At 39.9% G+C, this 19,042-nt stretch overlaps 1 protein-coding gene and 2 non-coding genes across 4 annotated transcripts in view; all 3 read right to left on the bottom strand.

The window, feature by feature from the left end:
• Nop58 (NOP58 ribonucleoprotein) overlaps positions 1-16,623 on the bottom strand; it is a 29,876-nt gene extending 13,253 nt beyond the window's left edge. The window contains exons 1-7 of one of the 2 annotated variants that reach the window (XM_021197441.2): positions 16,392-16,623; positions 12,661-12,737; positions 10,826-10,878; positions 7,100-7,221; positions 5,753-5,889; positions 3,358-3,422; positions 555-689 (exon numbers count right to left, since the gene is read on the bottom strand). In XM_021197441.2, coding sequence (XP_021053100.1) covers positions 555-689; positions 3,358-3,422; positions 5,753-5,889; positions 7,100-7,221; positions 10,826-10,878; positions 12,661-12,737; positions 16,392-16,436 — 634 coding nt within the window. In that variant the 5' untranslated portion in view covers positions 16,437-16,623. Of the gene's footprint in view, positions 1-554; positions 690-3,357; positions 3,423-5,752; positions 5,890-7,099; positions 7,222-10,493; positions 10,738-10,825; positions 10,879-12,660; positions 12,738-16,391 lie in introns of those variants that run through there. The other variant, XM_029538894.1, reaches the window with a different exon arrangement.
• LOC115064187 lies at positions 10,629-10,713 on the bottom strand. The gene has a single exon (XR_003844020.1). It is a non-coding gene; the product is annotated as a small nucleolar RNA SNORD70 (small nucleolar RNA).
• Positions 11,366-11,451, bottom strand: LOC115064188. The gene has a single exon (XR_003844021.1). It is a non-coding gene; the product is annotated as a small nucleolar RNA SNORD70 (small nucleolar RNA).
• Positions 16,624-19,042: the final 2,419 nt, after the last annotated feature.

Here is a 19,042-nt window from a genome sequence, read left to right as displayed (position 1 = left end):
ACGGATGGTTATGAGCCACCATGTGGTTGCTGGGATTTGAACTCTGGACCTTCGGAAGAGCAGTCGGGTGCTCTTACCCACTGAGCCATCTCACCAGCACAAAAGCATGTTTTTATGTATTAAATGATAAACAATAATTTTGGCTACCTGGGTCAGTTGGATTCATTAGGATATTGACTTTATCTATTATTTGCATAGTTAGATATTCAAAAGAAGTCATGTTTATTTAAAAAAACAAAAAATGAAAACTGCTCAGGGCAGTGGTGGTACACACAGTTAATACCAGTACTCTGAAAGCAGAGATGGACAATTTTACACCTGAGGCCAGCTTGGTCTACACAGTGAGTTCTAGTACAGTCAAAGCTACACAAAGAAACACTGTTTCAAAACCCAGAATCAAACCAAAACAACAAAGTAAATGTTCAAATTATTTTAAAAAATAACAGATATTAGTTACATTTATAATTTTTAAAAAACTTCAGTAATCTTAAGTATTCAATACAATTCCTACTGAGTTATACCAAATTAATTTTTCTCTATAACAATCAACTTACCAACTTTCTGTAAACACTTGCAGTATGTCAGATTATCTGAAATAATTTTCCCTAACTCAGGGAAATGCCAGCCATACCATTCCCTACACCGCATAATGTAGTTGTTTAGCTCTTTATCCAAGTCATCTAATAAGGCTGTAAAATGAAATAAAAACAGAACTAATGAGACTGATAATAGTAGTTAACATATACAACAGATTGCCTTAAAGCAGTTAAGTCAAAATTTCGTTGTATAAAGTACATTCATGCCATATAACCATCATAACCATCTCTTTTCAAAACATCTTCCAAATTGAATATCTTATACCCTTTACCCATGGAGCCAGGTACTATAGGTTTAATATCAGCAATCTAGAGGTGGATGCTGCAGTTCAAGGCTAGTATGATTTACATCGGCCAGCTAGAGTTATATAGTAAGACTCTATTACAAGTATGCAAACAAACCAAAGACAAACATAGGCCCAGGGGATGAAGTCACTTGCTATCTTGATTAACTTGAGTCTAATCACCAAGACCCACATGATGAACAAGGAATGAGACTTACATAAATTGCCTCTGACACAACCAATTCTGTGGTGTATATAAGGCCACATAATATGTAATAATACTCCCTATTGATCTCCTACTACTCCCAAGAATCTTTAACCTATGTCTATTCTAGGCATCCCATGAATGAAACTATGAGCAATTTCTCTTTTGTCTTTGGCTTGCTTCTTAAAAAAAATAAAATAAAAAGATGCAGTGAACGAACGTACAGACACACTATGTGTGTGCCTAGAACTGAATAGGTATGACCCACTTTGGGCATTAAATCCTGCTCCTTTGGAAGAGCAATATCCGTGGAAGAGCCACTGGTTTCTGTTCACACTGTGGCATGCATTGTTATTTCTCTTAAAGGCCAAATGGCCTCTAACTGTATGTATATATAGCTATTTACATATTTACATTTTGTTTATTCACTGTTGGGTAATATTCTTCCTTTAAAAAAAAAGATTTATTATATTTATATGTGTACACTGTTGCTGCTTTTAGACACACCAGAAGAAGGAATCATATTCCATTACAGATGGCTGTGCGCCGCCATGTGGTTGCTGGGAATTGAACTCAGGACTGTTTCAAGAGCAGTCAATGCTTGTAACTGCTGAGTTATCTATCTCCTCCTGCCCCAAAATTTTCCTTTTTGCGAACATTTTTTTTTTTTTTTTTTTTTGGTTTTTCAAGACAGGGTTTCTCTGTGTAGCCCTGGAACTCACTTTGTAGACCAGACTGGCCTCGAACTCAGAAATCTGCCTGCCTCTGCCTCCCGAGTGCTGGGATTAAAGTCATGCACCACCACGCCCGGCCCAAAATTTTCCTTTAACTCTAGTAAATAATACTGTTATGAACTCAGGTATGATAACCCAAAGAACTTAAGTCTTATGGAACTTAAGTCTTATGATTTTAATTCTTTTGATACACATTAAATAATAGAATTGATAGTCAAAGCAATTTTTATTACAAATACTTTAACTTTGATATTTCTTAAAATTGCTCAATTTAGCCAGGCAGTGGTGGCGCCAGACTTTAATCCCAGCAGTTGGGGGCAAAGGAAGGCAGATTTCTGAGTTTGAGGCCAGCCTGGTCTACAGAGTTAATTCCAGGACAGCCATGGCTACTCATAGAAACCCTGTCTCGAAACACCCCCCAAAAGAAAGCCAAACATTTGGAAGTGGGGACCATAATGTATGTGAAGTTTGTAATTAATAATAATTACACATACAATGTAACATGATATATGTATTATACACTACGTTACGCATTTGTACTACAGATATTATATTATGCAATATTATGCTCAATTTATGAGAACCTGAAAAGGACAGGTGAAATATAGAACTATAAAGATCCCTCTGAGATCAATCAGTATATATTAACAGTGCCTTACCAAGAGAATCAAAGCTTATATTTTTTCTACTGTGCTTCCCGAATTAATCATTAAAGTTATAGTTCATTATTTTCTTTTTTTTTCAACTTTTTTTATTAGATATTTTCTTTATTTACATTTTAAATGCTATCCCGAAAGTTCCCTAATACCCCACCCCTGCCCTGCTCCCCTACCCACTGACTCCCACTTCTTGGCCCTGGCCGACTAGACCACCTTCTGCTACATATGCAGCTAGAGACGCAGTGCTCTGGGGGTACTGGTTAGTTCATACTGTTGCTCCACCTATAGGGTTGCAGACCCCTTCAGCGCCTTGGGTACTTTCTCTAGCTCCTCCATTGGGGAGGATCCATCCACTAAGGATATCATCCTTAGTGAGGTAACACAATCACAAAAGAAGTCACTAGATATTCACTCACTGATAAGTGGATATTAGCCCAGAAACTTAATACCCAGGATACAATTTGCAAAACACGACAAAACCAAGAAGAAGAAGGAAGACCAATGTGTGGATACTTCATTCCTCCTTAGAATAGGGAACAAAATACCCATGAAAGGAGTTACAGAGACAAAGTCTGGAGCTAAGACAAAGGATGGACCATCCAGAGACTACCCCACTCAGGGATCCATCCAATCATAAGCCACCAAACCCAGACACTATTGCACATGCCAACAAGATTTTGCGGAAGGGACCCTGATATATCTGTCTCCTGTGAGGCTATGCCAGTGCCTGGCAAATACAGAAGTGGATGCTCACAGTCAGCTATAGGATGGAACACAGGGCCCCTAATGGAGGAGCTAGTTCATGATTTTCAACAGACAGAAATAGTAACACCATTTAGGAAAAAATCTAACTGAACAGTCAGGTGGCCATGTACTTACAAATTGCCTGAACAATCATTGTGTCCACTTTATCAGCACTGAATTTCAATCTGTATCGAGACAGGCTAGGGAAATGAAAGAAATAAATTAGACAAAATCTTTTACAAAGCACTTTAATTAACTTCATTTGTGTATTCATTTGAGTGGGTACCCAGGTGTAGGCTAGAGATCTACTTTGTTTTTTGAAGTAGGGTTTCTCATTGGACTGGAACTTGCAGACTAGGTTAGGCTGGCCAGCAATTGAGCTTCAGGGATCTGTCTGTCTCTCCCTATGCCCTAGAAATTTAACTGTGGCCACTCCCAGGATCTTTACCTGGGTTCTAGGGGATTGTCAAATACCTAATAAACTGAGTTATTTCCTAAAACTCCTTGGTCTGCCACGATGGAGATTCACTGCACAGCCTAGGCTGGCCTTTGGACCCAGCATTTTCCCGCCATAGCTTCTGGTTACCAGGGTTAAACCCATGTCACAAGCTCAGTAAACGAAATCTTAACAGTGTACTAAATTCATCTTGAAAATGTTTCCAGTGTTAAATCTCTATTCTCACCTATATTGTTTTGTAAGTGGGAAAAATCCTGCTAAATATGTGGTGCATAAAGCCATTTTGTGATGATGTAAATCTAGTTATACTTTAATAGGTTGTTTTATTTACATACCTATTTAATATAGCTAGTTTCTTCTTTTTTAAAGATTTATTTATTATATGTGAGTACACTGTAGGTGTCTTCGGACACCCAGAAGAGGGCGTCTGATCTCATTACTGATGGTTGTGAGCCACCATGTGATTGCTGGGATTTTAACTCTGGAGCTTCGGTAGAGGAGTCAGTGCTCTTAACCGATGAGCCCATCTCTCCAGCTCAATATAGCTAGCTTTGAATTTGCCACATACTGAGGATCAATACACCTGTACGAATATAGCCTATATGTCTGTATGAATTAATTAGCTATGGTGAGTAAGGTAACTAGTAGGATAGAGGAAGTCAATGATTTCATAGTTTTGTTGTTTTTACACAGTAGGTCTTCAATACACTCCAAAGTAAGAAATACCACGGCCTTTGTATAATAACCGAAAACGGAAAATTATGGAGTAGGCTTCATGTGAGCTAGCAAACCATGGTATTAATGACATCTGTAGCCTTACAATTGCATACCGGGGTTACCTTTACATTGCAGAACATTTTCAGTACCTCTGAATTTTTTTTTTTTTTTTTTGGTTCTTCGAGACAGGGTTTCTCAGTGTAGCCCTGGCTGTACTGGAACTCACTCTGTAGACCAGTCCAGCCTACAGAAATTCGCCTGCCTCTGCTTCCCAAGTACTGGGATTAAAGGCATGTACCACCACTGTCGGGCTAGTATCTGATTTTTATCAGAAAGCAGCACATAAAACCCTTTCCTACCTGGCTGTCCTGAAACTTCATATGTAAACAGACTATCTGGGATCTCAGAGTGCCGGGATTAAAGGTATGTTTCACCACTGCCAATTAGGATACTACTTTCAACAATCCTAGCATGTTGTGGATGGTTCAATAATAAAGATGGCTCAGCAGTTAATTGTACTTGCGATAAAATCATGAGCAGTGCAAGTCTGATCCCAGTACCTACATAACAAGTCAGCAAGTCCATGCGTGCCTAAACCCCAGCCGGGAGGCAGAACTATCAATGAGGTTTGCGGATTTCTGGCCTAGCCCAGTAAACCTATGTCCCAGGTACCAGGGGGAGAGTCTGCCTCAAAGGAATAGGAAGAATGAAGGGACACCTGACAACCTTTTCTGGCCTTATATACACAGCAAAAGTTCTTTCTTAGACCAAAGCAAAGTCATGGGAAGAAATGATCCAACACTGAAGATATGAAGAAAGCCTACCATACGCTTCCTTTTTTATAGAATATAGGCAATAGCCAGGTTAGGGTGGCACACTCTTAATGCCAGCCCTGCGGAAGCAAAGGAAGGTGGATCTCTGCATTCAAGACCAGCCTGGTCTACAGACTGAGTTCCTGGACAGCCAGAGCTATACAGACAAATCCTGCCTGGAAAAACCAAAAAGAATACACTTGGTTTATATCGTGGTTTTACCACTTATAAGCTTTATTGATGCTGAGCAAGTTTTCTCTTGAGGGCAACAGCAGCATCTCCCTGACATTAGTACTTACACACTTTTAGGACAGATGTATATAAATATGTGTATGTATAAGAATGCCAGGCATGGTGGCACATGCCTTTAATCCCAGCACTCAGGAGGCAGAGGCAGGAGGATTTCTGAGTTCGAGGCCAGCCTGGTCTACAAAGTGAGTTCCAGGACAGCCAGGGCTATACAGAGAAATCCTGTCTCAAAAAAACAAAACAAAACAAAAAAAAAAAAAAAGAATAAGCATATATTTAACTTTTCTATACTTACCTGTGGGCCAATCCAAGGCACATGGCTGCCATTTCACGTGGTTCTACCCCAGGAATCAAGCCATCCATTTGCGATCGGATTCCTCTCATAAGTTCATTAACAACAGGACTATGGATACAGCTGAGATTCAATTTTTCCTATAAAAACATTCACATTAAATGAAAAAAAAAAAAAAGTTTTCTTGAAAATTCACCTTTGTGGGTTTTCAGATATTGTCTTTTAACAATTCACCAACATAGCCAGGCAGAAATGGCACACGCCTTTGATCCCAGCACTTGAGTGGCAGAGGCAGGCAGATTTCTGAGTTCAAGTCCAGCCTGGTCTACAGAGTGAACTCACAGGACAGCCAGAACTATACAAAGAAACCCTGTCTTGAAAAACCAAAAAGAATTCACTAATGTGAATTCACAGGCTCAACTCAAACTCACAGTAACAATCTGCCTTAGTCTCCAGAAATGATAAGCATGAACTACCTCATTGGAATCTGGTATTTTAAAACAATATTGACCTCAGGGTATAATATATATACTTTTCTCAACTGTTCATAGTGTTTCTAGTATGTTTGTTAAGAAGTTGATGGAAATTAAACAGAGAAACTTTCCAATTACCCTTTTGGTTAGGATGCATCCCAAGATGTAAAGCATTATTAAATCTGAGGAAGTTTTTTTGCTTGTTGGACTAAGTGAACTACTGCTATTTTATTTGATTCCCAGACTTTTAAAATATGCACACGCGCCGGGCATGGTGGCGCACGCCTTTAATCCCAGCACTTGGGAGGCAGAGGCAGGTGGATTTCTAAGTTCGAAGCCAGCCTGGTCTACAAAGTGAGTTCCAGGACAGCCAGGGCTATACAGAGAAACCGTCTTGAAAAACCAAAAAAACCAAAACAAAAAAAAAAAAAACAAAAAAAAATCCAAAACTGTTTCAATCATAACATTTTCCCTGTCCACTTCACATATTTGTTAATTCCCTCATATAGATCAATATAACAACATCACACGCAATTAATTCTAGGCATGCACCACCAGACCATTTATGTCTTCCCCTCTTGTACTTTATATACCTACTAAAGCTTCAAATGAATTCACTTCTTTACTCAACAGAAAAGTTTAAATTCTGTGAGGATCATCACAAATGTGAACAGACAGCATGAGTGGCTAGCTTAGAGTTTATATTACCATTTTGTCCACAGTGTGCAGGGAAAACGTGTTTTTGCAACTTCTAGTTGAGATTATACTGCCTAATAGAAAAACATCAACTATGAGAACACATGACAAGTTCTACAAAGAGCAGGCTTAGCAGCTCTTAAAAGTCCTGGAAGAAGCCACAGCCTCAGCCCGACTTTACCTTTATGACCCCTCCTAGTTTAGCATCAGCGACAGCCAGAGGTTCATGGGCTTCTTTTACTATTTTCTTCAAAACTTTCTTCAGCTGCTTATTGATTTTGCCTTCCATCAGAGCTGTGAATGCTTTACAGGGAAACAGAAAAACTAGAGTTATAACTGAGAACTCTTCTGATGTAAACTTTAAAGCAAAGAAAATATTTCTTTTAAAAGGTACATTTTTTTAAAAAAATAAAAATTATTCGTGTAAATGTTTTATAAAACTAACTCATGCCGGGCAGTGGTGGCACATTCCTTTAATCCCAGCACTTGGGAGGCAGAGGCAGGTAGATTTCTGAATTCGACTACAGAGTGAGTTCCAGGACAGCCAGGTCTAAACAGAGAAAACCATTCTTGAAAAGCCAAAAAACAACTCATAAAGGGCAGGCATGATGAGGCACAATGTTTATCTCAGCACTTGGGAGGCATGAAAAAGCAAGAAAACCTGAGTTAAAGTCAGTTGGGTATACAAAGTGAGATTCTACCATGAAATAAATAAGATTGTTAGGATTCAACTTATTTTTATAGGTCACTCTATAGCCTCAGCTGGCCTCAAGTCTGTGAGCCTGCCTTTAGCTTTCCAAGTGCTGGGATAAACACTTGTGCATCATCATGCCTGGCATTTATAAAAGGGTTTTATAAAACCGTGGCTACTTCCTTCTGCCTTCTAATACTGTATACACTGATTCCTAATATCTACCTTTTTGTAAAGAGACTTTCTTTATTCTTTTCTTTGGGCTGGGGATAAAGTGTCTGTTTAGCATGTGAAAGACCTTGTGCCTAATCCTTAGCACTACACACACACACAAAAGCTCTTTAAAATTAAAATTGCATTTCATGTTCCTAGTTTAAGTTTAAATTTTTGTTGTTTTATGTATATGGGTGTTTTGTCTGGATGTATGTCTATGCACCATGTGCAGGCCTAATGCCTATAGGGGCCATAAGAGCATCAGATCCCTTCCAACTGAATTGGGATTATGAACACCTGTGAGCTGCCATGTGAGTACTGGGAATTGAATCTGGGTCCTCTGAAAGAGCAGCCAGTCTCTCCAGCTCATTTCTTTTTTTTTTTTGGTTTTTCGAGACAGGGTTTCTCTGTATAGCTCTGGCTGTCCTGGAACTCACTTGGTAGACCAGGCTGGCCTCGAACTCAGAAATCCACCTGCCTCTGCCTCCCGAGTGCTGGGATTAAAGGCCTGTGCCACCAGGCCCGGCTCCAGCTCATTTCTAGTTTGTAATCTTCTGTATTACCCAATTTTAGTTTTAATCCAGCATACACAATAGTCCTTCCCTTAACCATACTTTTTCTAAATGTAAAATCTCTACACTAGACTAACTCTAGATTCCATTCTAGGTCACCATCTTCTTCAATCAAACAATACTTATTACTTCAAAAAAGTGTTGCTCATATAACTTGAGGGTCTGACTAAGCTATTCTCTAGAGGTCCTGGATTCAATTCTCAGCACCACACTGCAGCTCAACCATCTAATACTGGAGTTCCATGGGATCCTATGCCCGTTTTTGATGTGCAGATAGACATGCAGAGAAAACACCTATTTACATAAATGCCCGAATCAGTAATTTTTTAAAAAGTAACTTCAAACAAAAACAGGGCCAAAGAAAACACCTCAGTGGCCAAGGCTTCTGCCACCAAACTGAGCCCCTCAGTTTGACCCCCAAGACCTATGTGGTAAAGAGAACAGAACCACGGGCTGGAGAAATGGCTCAGCGGTTAAGAGCGCTGATTGCTCTTCCGAAGGCCGTGAGTTCAAATCCCAGCAAACCACATGATGGCTCACAAATATCTGTAATGAGATCTGATGGCCTCTTCTCTCTTCTGGGATGTCTGAAGACAGCTATAGTGTACTTATATATAATAAATAAATCTTAAAAAAAAAAAAGAGAGAGAGAGAGAACACTCTCACTAGCTGTCCTCTGACATAATTGTACCCTTGCAAGTAAATAAAATATTAAAAGAAATGCCATAAATGAAATCCTGTCAGAGAATATTAATTCTACAAAATCTAAATTGCATACTCTGATCTATAGCTACTCAGTTTTGGTTCTGCCTTATAGGACCAGGAAGGTGGTTCCATAGGTAAAATGGTTGCCATTCAATCAACCCTGGAAAACCAAATCCAGTTCCTGGAATCTATGTAAAGATGAAAAGGAGAGAAGTGACTTCACAAATTGTCTTCTGATTTCCATCCATGTGTCATGATAAATATACCTACACGAACTGCTCACAGGACCTGGCATACTGGCCTGTTGGTGGAGTGCTTGTTTAAAATCACTATAAATTAAAGGTCATCCTCAGTTGCAGGGTCTTCCTAGCTATGCTCCCCAGGCCCCAAACAAACCAAGTTGTAAAAGACAACTTATACCATTAATTACCAGAAGAAAAATTCATCTGATAAAAACTAAGACAGGAGTGGTGGCACATGCCTTTAATCCCAGCAGCTGGGAGGCAGAGGCAGGCGGCTGAGCTTGGTAACAGCCTGGTCTACCAAACTCCAGGACAGCCAGGGCTACACAGAGAAAGACTGAGAGATTAATTTAAACTATGGTGAATGGGTCTTAAAAATATACATTCAACCAAATATGGTGGCACACCCAGCATAGTCAGGAGGCTACTCATACCTCAGTATCCCTACCAAAGCAGTATCTTTTCCCCATGTGTGATCTATGAAAGTGGTTAGACCTATTCTTGTCAAGTTTCAAACCATTTTTATAGTCCTTCATTCTCAAATCAAACAAATAATTCGGTGATTAATGACACAGAACATGCCTGACCCAACATGACCCAAATTTGAAGGTTCTGAATTATCCCCTCCTTTAAATTAAATCTAACAAACAAAAAATTATGTTTTCTTATATAAGCTCCCATGCCCTTTTGTGTGCATATATTTTATTATTTAATATAAATATTAATATATTTATCATATCTAACATATTTTATAATAATATTTATTATAAATATCAATATATTTATTATATTTTTATATGTTGTATACATATATATTTTAAAGAACTATTTCCTTAGCCGGGCAGTGGTGGCACACGCCTTTAATCCCAGCACTTGGGAAGCAGAGACAGGCAGATTTTTGAGTTCAAGGCCAGCCTGGTCTACAGAGTGAGTTCCAGGTCAGCCAAGGCTATACAGAGAAACCCTGTCTTGAAAAACTAAAAAATAAAAATTAAAAAAAAAAGGAACTACTTCCTTTTAATTTTTAATATTGATATGGTTCTGTATATGCTGGCAAGCTTTATTACCAATTGTTTTATTTCTAGTGGCTAGTCTCAACTTTACCCTTGAATTAATAAAATTATTAGAGAGCTGGGTACATGGCCACATTACCTTGGTCCCTTGTAGAACAGCTCTTACTGAATTGTGCTTCAGCATTAGGCTGTTGGTTTCCACAGGGAGATCAATTTAAGCACTTGTCATCTCTCATCACATGGGGGAAACCAACCCTATGGTGAAAAAAGCTAACTCAATGTTGTCTCAGTGGTAGTGACGAATGGGTTAGATCACTTAAATTCAGTTCCAATTAAGATGCATCATTGACAACATTGAGGAAGATTAACTCAGGCAACTGAAGACAATACCTTTTAATAAGAAAAACAAAATGCTACATTTTTAAATTAAAAAAAAAAAACAAACTTCTTTTACTTTAAATTCTTATTTACCTGCTAATGCTTCTGCTGTATCCTGAAATTTCTCAAAATGTTTTAGCTTTACTCTAGAATTAGAAGAGAACAAATGTTATTGAAAGAAATGATTCTGTAAAAGCTACATAGCCAGAAAATAGAAGCTAGCTGTTTCTATGTAGCATGTACTAATAGTAAAATAAACGCAATAGATGTAGTAATGTATGTCTATAATTGCAGCTATTCAGAGGCCGACCCGAGAGGATCAAAAGTTCAAGTACTTTAAACCTTGTTCCAACTTATTAAAAATAAAAAAACAGGCAAAAGGATCTCTGCGAGCTCAACGTTAGCTTGGTCTACAAAAAGATCCTGTTTTAAAAACCAAACAAACAAAAAAGTTGGAAATTTGGTTCAATGGTAGAACATTTCCTAGTATCGCCAAGGACCAGGGTTCTACCAACCAACCCTCCAGGTAGAAGTGATTGAAAAATAGCTTATTGTCAGACTTATTCTATGTTATCATCTACATAGTTTATGTGTATGGTAGTGCTTTCTGTACAAAGAAAATGTATTAGTTAATTCATTGTTATCTCAGTGGTAGTGACGAACTTTGTTAAATCACTTAGATTCAGTTCTAAAAGGTATACATCATTGACAACAATGAATAAAGATTTACCCAGCAAACCATGTAACACTTTAAAAAAAAAATAAATGAAGTCTCCTATATTCCAGAAAACAGTATTAGTTGAAGCAAATTTTTCTTACCTGGAAAGGTAAATGCTGATAGTCCAAATGCACACTTAAAAGCATACAGATGCTAAGAAAAAAGTACTGATTGTATCTTTCTTTGTCCTATCCTAACCCTGTGTCTGCTTGTCTGAAACTCCATCTCTATCTCTCAGATCTTGTCTAAATATTCAAGATCAGAAAGATGTAAGTGGAATTATTCTGGAGCATGGTTTTCCTCAGTGCATCACGAACATCTCTCCAAATCACTAAAAGACCTACTCCATGCATATATACTCAATCCACTCAACAATGATATTACTGATGGAACCACAAATGATGACTCTGTATTTATGTTTCACTTTTCTCTGGGTTAGCCATGCTTTACTCTTTGGTGTATTTATCAGCAGTAGCAGACGTGTGACTAAACACGGACATCCACAGTATGACCCCTCCCTTGGGGGTAAGCAACTAGATCAGCGTTTCTTCTCAGGACTACATGCACCTGGTGGGTTATTTCACAGGATGATTCAGGAATGGTTAAATGCTGACCCTGACTCTACCCTGAGGAAAGCCTACTTACTGCCTTTCCCCTCAACCAATTTAGTTGAGGAAACATGAGTGTATTTTAAAACCTAGAATTTACAACCTACTTTTATCCCCAAGAGCTAGACAAAAAAAGTAATGGAGGATAAATACACTACAGAGTAAGCTAGAAAGCCTTTGAATTATCAACCCACAAAAACTAAAACTCACCCACACTTTATACAATTCCTTCTTTGAAAAGAAGTTTACATTTAAATATCCCTTGGGTTATTGCCCACTGTAATCTACAATACAAATTGTGATGACCAATGTTCCAAATAAAACAGCCTCAATTACTGGGTGGTGGTGCACACCTTTAATGCCAGCATTCTGGAGGCAGAGGCAAGTGAGTTGAGGTCAGCCTAATCTATAGCAATATCAGGACAGCAAAGACTATACCCTGACTCAATACCCACACTGCCAAACAAAACCCAGCCTTAATTAAATCCATACTAACACTGTTCATAAAATAGATTTCCAAAAACCAAAAAGCTGAAAATAGCAAACAAATGCGGAGGGCCCCAATAAACTACTGTACACTTAAATTCTTCAAGATTACTTACATTTTATTTGCTTTCTCTGGAGTTTCAAATTCTTTCCACAAACTATCAACCTCTTGAAGTTTCTTCTCATTCAGAACCTGCAATAAACCAGTTTTTTGCAAAAGCAATTTAGACATATACAACTACATATTTCAAGTTAACAACTATTCACGGAAAATGAGGAAAAAATTTCTTATTGAAATAAGCTAGTTTTCTTATACAGCATTAAATTATAGTCAAATTAATTCTCTAAGTTAAACCTAGTTATAGTCTTTTAGAACCTTTCCTATATTATTACCAATCTAGGCTTGTGTGAGTATACAATAATTTCTGTCCTTACTGGTATTTAAATGTGTTCAATTTTTCTCCCTAAGCACATTTGTGTTGACAAACACTTAGGGCAGGTTTCTGTAAGTGGGGTTAACTAATCAAATAAAATAGGTAAGCTTTGGTTCTGGGAAGAGGGTTCGGTGGTAGAGTATGTTGTACTTCTCCAGAGGACTCAAGTTATACTGCCAACACCTACATATGGTAGTTCACAACAGGCCACACCTACAACTACAGCTTCAGACATATCAGGTACCCCTGGCCTAATCAGGCACTTGCACTCACAGATACATACATAAATAAAAATAAACATCGCCTCCCATCTCCAGTGCCGGATTATTGGCTATGTACCACCAAGCTCCAGTTCACACAGTGCTCAAGGTGCTTGGTGCATACAGGCACACAGTCTTTTTGTTGTTGTTTTTCGAGACAGGGTTTCTCTGTGTAGCCCTGGCTGTCCTGGAACTCACTCTGTAGACCAGGCTGGCCTCAAACTCAGAAATCTGCCTGCCTCTGCTTCCCAAGTGCTGGGATTAAAGGCGTGTGCTTCCACCACTCAGCTCAGGCACTCATTCTTACCAACTAAGCTAGAACCTCTGACCCACTTAAGACTTTCTTTACATAGGTTTCTTTACATAAAATCAGGAGTAAATTAAAGGGGCTGGAGAGATGGCTCAGTGGGTAAGAACACTGACTGCTCTCCTGAATGTCCTGGGTTCAAATTCCAGCAACCACATGGCGGCTCACAATCATAATGAGATCTGACACCCTCTTCTGGTATGGTCTGAAGACAATTACAGTGTACTTATGTATAATAAATAAATCTTTGGGTCAGAGTGAGCAGGGACTGAGCGAGCGGAGTTGACCGGAGAAAGAAGAGGTGTTTTTAAAAAAAAAAAAAAAAAAGTCAGGCAGTGGTGGTGCATGCCTTTAATCCCAGCACTTGGGAGGCAGAGGCAGTAAGATTTCTGAGTTCGAGGGCAGCCTGGTCTACAAAGTGAGTTCCAGGACAGTCAGGGCTATACAGAGAAACCCTGTCTCAAAAACACTCACTGCCTAACCCAAGCATGAGAAAGTAGTCAATGTAATGGAAAATATTGGAATATCTGGAAATTGAACCTAGGGCCACACATGGCAGGCAAGTGTTTTACTATGAGCTCTATCCCTAGCCCTCTTTTTAGCTTTTATTTTGTGACACCATCTCATTAAGTTACTTGCATAGGTCTGGAACTTTTTTGATCAGGACTCTTGTCTTCCCTTCCAGAAGTTATAATTCATTAGTACAGGCATTAGTCTGTGCCAACAGGGTTTTCTCTAAAAATCTAATTCATATTCTAGCATTTTGAAAGATCATGGAGAAAGAAGGCAGCAACTAGTATTGTCGATCTACTTTATGGAGTCATAAAAAAATTCACCTTCACACAGTATGCAATTCCCTTCTCACAAACTGCAATCACTAGCACTAGGTCTAGAATATGCCTATTTCATAGGTAAGGATAAATAGGTAATGTAAATACCAAATAACTATAAACTGAAAACTTCATAATACTCAAAACTTTCCAATACAGTAGTAACAGCATATTTATCATAAAAAAAAAATCACTGAATACATGTAGAATGACCTAATAAGTAAATAAATAGAATGCTTAGCACATAGCCTACTTACTCTACCTCATTGTTCCCCACATCTTAATAGCATCCCATTGTAGGAAGCTGCCACTGTTAGACCACTTCTGTACTAATATACATGTAAGCTATTTCTTATACTGAGAAATAGCTCAATCACTAAAAGCACCAACTGCTGATCCAGAGACCTGGGTTCAAATCTCAGCACCCCCACGGCAGCACACAATTGTCTAACTCCAAGATCTGACAGCTCACAAACACACATGCAGGAAAAACACCAATGCCCATAAAATAAGAAAAAAAAACAACAAAAAGATCAAAATCCTTTCCCTATTTAAATAAGGGACACTCAAGTTAATAGAAGCCATCTAGACTTCTCCCCTAACTTTCATGTTTGTAATTATGAACTCCCTGGTTTACACAATTACATCAGGATAGCTCATGTCCTCACACAAAACTGGAAATTGTGAATACCATGTCCCCAACAACTCCATGTCTTAAACAAAATCTCCCTTCAATCCTATTGCTTGCAGTCCAAATTTCTCCATTCAAGCTGTCTCATTAAAAGGAAAAAAAGGGGGGGTCATGACACTCCTAGGCATGGGAGGTTTCATTGTAGATACGAGGGAAAGAACACACCAGAGGCATCTAGAAGAGTCCAGTCTGAGCAGGGACATGAAAGGAGAGAGGACCAGAAAACAGAAGACCAAGAGACCACTGTATAACCGGCTTGGTTAGACAGGAATCAGTGAAGCTGGGGAAAGGGTTCCAGCTCAGTTTCTGGGCTGAAGAATGTACAGCCCAGGGGCTGGCGATGGCCAGTCAGTGTTGCCATGGTAATAGGCACCTCGGCCATTTGTCCTGAGACCTAACATTCCTGTCGTCTACGTTAAAGCAGAGTATACCTTCCTCCACTTCCTGTTATAATCACATAGTAAAATAATCTTTCAAGAAAACAAACTATACCAGTCACTACTCAAAACCTTCCTATCATGCCTGAAAGGACCCTGATCTTGGACCCGAGCTTTAATCCAGTTGAATATAAATGAAATGTTAGGGACTAGCCAAGCCTACATAGGGAGACCCTGCCTCAAAAGTAAATAAAGCCTGGCGGTGATGATGCACACCTTTAACTACAGCACTTAGGACGCAGAGGTAGGTGGATCTGAGTTCGAGGTCAACCTGGTCTACAGAGGGAATTCCAGGACAGCCTGAGCAGCTCAGTGAAACCCTGTCTCTAAAAACCCAAAATATCTTGGGCTGGAGCGACAGCTCAGCGGGTAAGAGCACTGAGTGCTCTTCCAGAGGTCCTGAGTTCAATACCCAGCAACCACATGGTGGCTCACAACCATCTGTAATGGGATCTGTAGCCCTCGTCTGGTGTGTCTGATGACAGCTATAGTGTATTCATATACATAAATTAGATAAATATTAAACTGATCTTGGATTGGGGGTGTAGCTGTGTGACAGGGCGCTGGTCTAACATGTACAAACAAAGCCTTAGGTTCTACTCCCAGCACCGTGAATGTTTTCATTAAATGAACGCTTTACTGTCACTTGTAAAAAAGGGTCCTGCCCATTTTTTAAACTGAGTAAATCTTTTAAGGCAGAGGTCGTCCTAAAGTCGGAGAAGCCACGTGTTCACCTGAACCAACAGGCTCTTGATTTTTTTACATGTTCTCGGAGCCCGGGGACTTGAAAGACACTAAAACGTGTTCCGTTGTTCCGTCTCTCCTTAAGTCTTTCCCAGCTCTCTATCCCACATAAGCCTTTTGGCTCAAAAACTCCATCTCACCTACCTTAAAGATGGCGTAGCCAACGGACGTTTCAAACAGGACCAACATGATGAGACCAGGTCAGGGCGCTCCGCGGCTAGCCGCGAGCCCTTACGCCACTGCAAATGGCTAGCTTTCGGCCACTGAAGGGCGCTAGGCCTCGGACGCGGGGGAGCGCAAACGCCTTCGCCTCCCCGCGGACGGACGGGCCACGTTGCTGAGCCGCTCCACACCTCTCCGCATGGAGCAGCAAATACGCGAGTCTCCTTCTCTAAGAATTCTGGGGTGTAACGTCACCTCCGGTCGCTCAATGCTGCAGAACGTGAGGTCATTTCCGGGTTTTTCCCGCCCACCGAAGAGTCCGGAAAGAGACGGCCTTAAAATATCGCGAGACTTTTTTTAAGTTTTGGCCCGAAATTGGAAGCTGTCAGTTTCCGCGGTTGTATAAAGAAGAAAAAGAATCCCAGCACTCGGGAGGCAGAGGCAGGCGAATTTCTGAGTTCGAGGCCAGCCTGGTCTACAGAGTGAGTTCCAAGACAGCCAAGGCTATACAGAGAAAACCTGTCTCGAAAAACTAAAAAAAAAAAAAAAAAAAAAAAAGAAAGCTCATATTTGGGGCTGAAGAGATGGCTCAGCTGTTAAGAGCACTGACTGCTCTTCCAGAGGTCCTGAGTTCAATTCCCAGCAACCACATGGTGGCTCACAACCATCTGTAATGGGATCTGACACCCTCTTCTGGTGTGTCTGAAGAGAGCAATGGTATACTCATATACATAAAAATAAATAAATAAAATCTTTTAAAAAAGAAGAAAAAGATCTGTGTACATTATTTTACATTATATATAAAATATATAAATTACATGTATATAATTTACAGCACACAAAACGATTTACAACACATTATGCCCTGCCCTGTAAAAGACATTTCTTTTTAAGATTTTATTGAGTTTATGTATGTGAGTACACTGTAGCTGTCCAGACCCACCAGAAGAGAGTATTGGATCCTATTACAGATGGTTGTGAGCCACCATGTGGTTGCTGGGATTTGAACTCAGGACTGCTGGAAGAGCAGTCAGTGAGTGCTCTTAACTGCTGAGCCATCTCTCCAGCCCGTAAAGGACGTTTTATTTTAAAACTGGTCCCATCAGTGAGTTCCAGGGGATCTGACCTGGAACCGGAGTTGTAGACAACTGTAAGCCATCACGTTGGTGCTGGGAACCCAACCACGTCCTCTGCAAGGGAAGCAAACTTTTTTTGTTGTTTGTTTGTTTGTTTTGTCTTTTTCGAGACAGGGTTTCTCTGTGTAGCTTTGGATGTCCTGGAACTCACTCTGTAGACCAGGCTGGCCTCGAACTCAGAAATCCGCCTGCCTCTGCCTCCCCAGTGCTGGTATTAAAGGCGTGTGCCACCACGCACGCCCGGCTCGGGAAGCAAACTTTTATAACCAGGAACATTTCCTGGTGGTTCTTCTCTGGTCAATCAGGTTTTTAGCAAAGATTTCTTTTATAGCTATAAATATAAATATTTTCGGGGGCAAGGAAAGTTGTGTTTTAAATGATTCCAAGGTATGAATTTAAGCATGTCTCAATGCAATTTCTTTTATGGAAACTTTCAGCCTCAGTGGCTGGGTTTACTTTAAGACAGTCTTGCCGGGTGTGGTGGCATGCACCTTTAATCCCAGCACTCGGGAGGCAGAGGCAGGCGAATTTCTGAGTTCGAGGCCAGCCTGGTCTACAGAGTGAGTTCCAGGACAGCCAGTGCTACACAGAGAAACCCTGTCTCGAAACAAAACAAAACAAAACAAAGACAAAGTCTTATGTATCTTAGACTAACCTCAAACTCACTATGAAGCTGAGCATGACCTTGCTCAAAAACAATTTGTTTGTTTGAGACAGGGTCTCCATGTAGCCCTGTAACTATATCTTGTAACTCTGTAGACCAGAGAAGTCTTGAGTCATAGAGGTCCTCCCACTCCATCTCCACAGTAGTGAGATTACAGGCATATGCCAACACGCCAACTTTATTAGTGCTGGGGATGGAACCAAAGGTTGGGTTCCATACATGGTAGGCAAGCACTCTACTCACTGAGCCATATCCCTAGCCTTGCTTTGGCTTTTCGAAAAAGGACCTCAGTATCTAGCCCAGGTTGGCCTTGAATAATTGCCCTCCTGTCTCAGCCTTCAGAGTGCTAGATTAGATATGTCTGAATGGCTCTGTACTTTCTTTCTTTCTTTCTTTTTTTTAATAGGATTTATCACTGTAGCTGTCTTCAAAAGAAGGCGTCAGATCTCATTATCGATGGTTGTGAGCCACCATGTGGTTGGTGGGATTTGAACTCAGGACCTTCGGAAGAGCAGTTGGTTCTCTTAACTGCTGAGCCATCTCTCCAGCCCAGCTATGTACTTTCTGTCTTTTTTTTCTTTTTTTTTCTTTTTTTTGTTATTGTTGCTATGTACTTTCAATGACTAGATTTAAATACTCCAGTTCTTCACAAATTTAGCTTCCAATAGAAGTAGAACATTCCTTGTTGCCTAGTTCTAAACATTAATTTTGGATCTATGGAAGACTGTGGAAGATTAACCAACTTGATGTTCTGTAACAGTTTCACAGTATGAGTGAAGAGGAAAGAGTATCCTTGTTTGGACAGCAGAAAATATGGACATATGGGGAATACA

This window comes from Mus pahari, chromosome 5 (genome assembly GCF_900095145.1).
Source record: "Mus pahari chromosome 5, PAHARI_EIJ_v1.1, whole genome shotgun sequence".
Lineage (NCBI taxonomy): Eukaryota > Metazoa > Chordata > Mammalia > Rodentia > Muridae > Mus > Mus pahari.
Note: the sequence above shows the minus strand (reverse complement) of the source record. Positions and strands in the feature narration are given on the sequence as shown.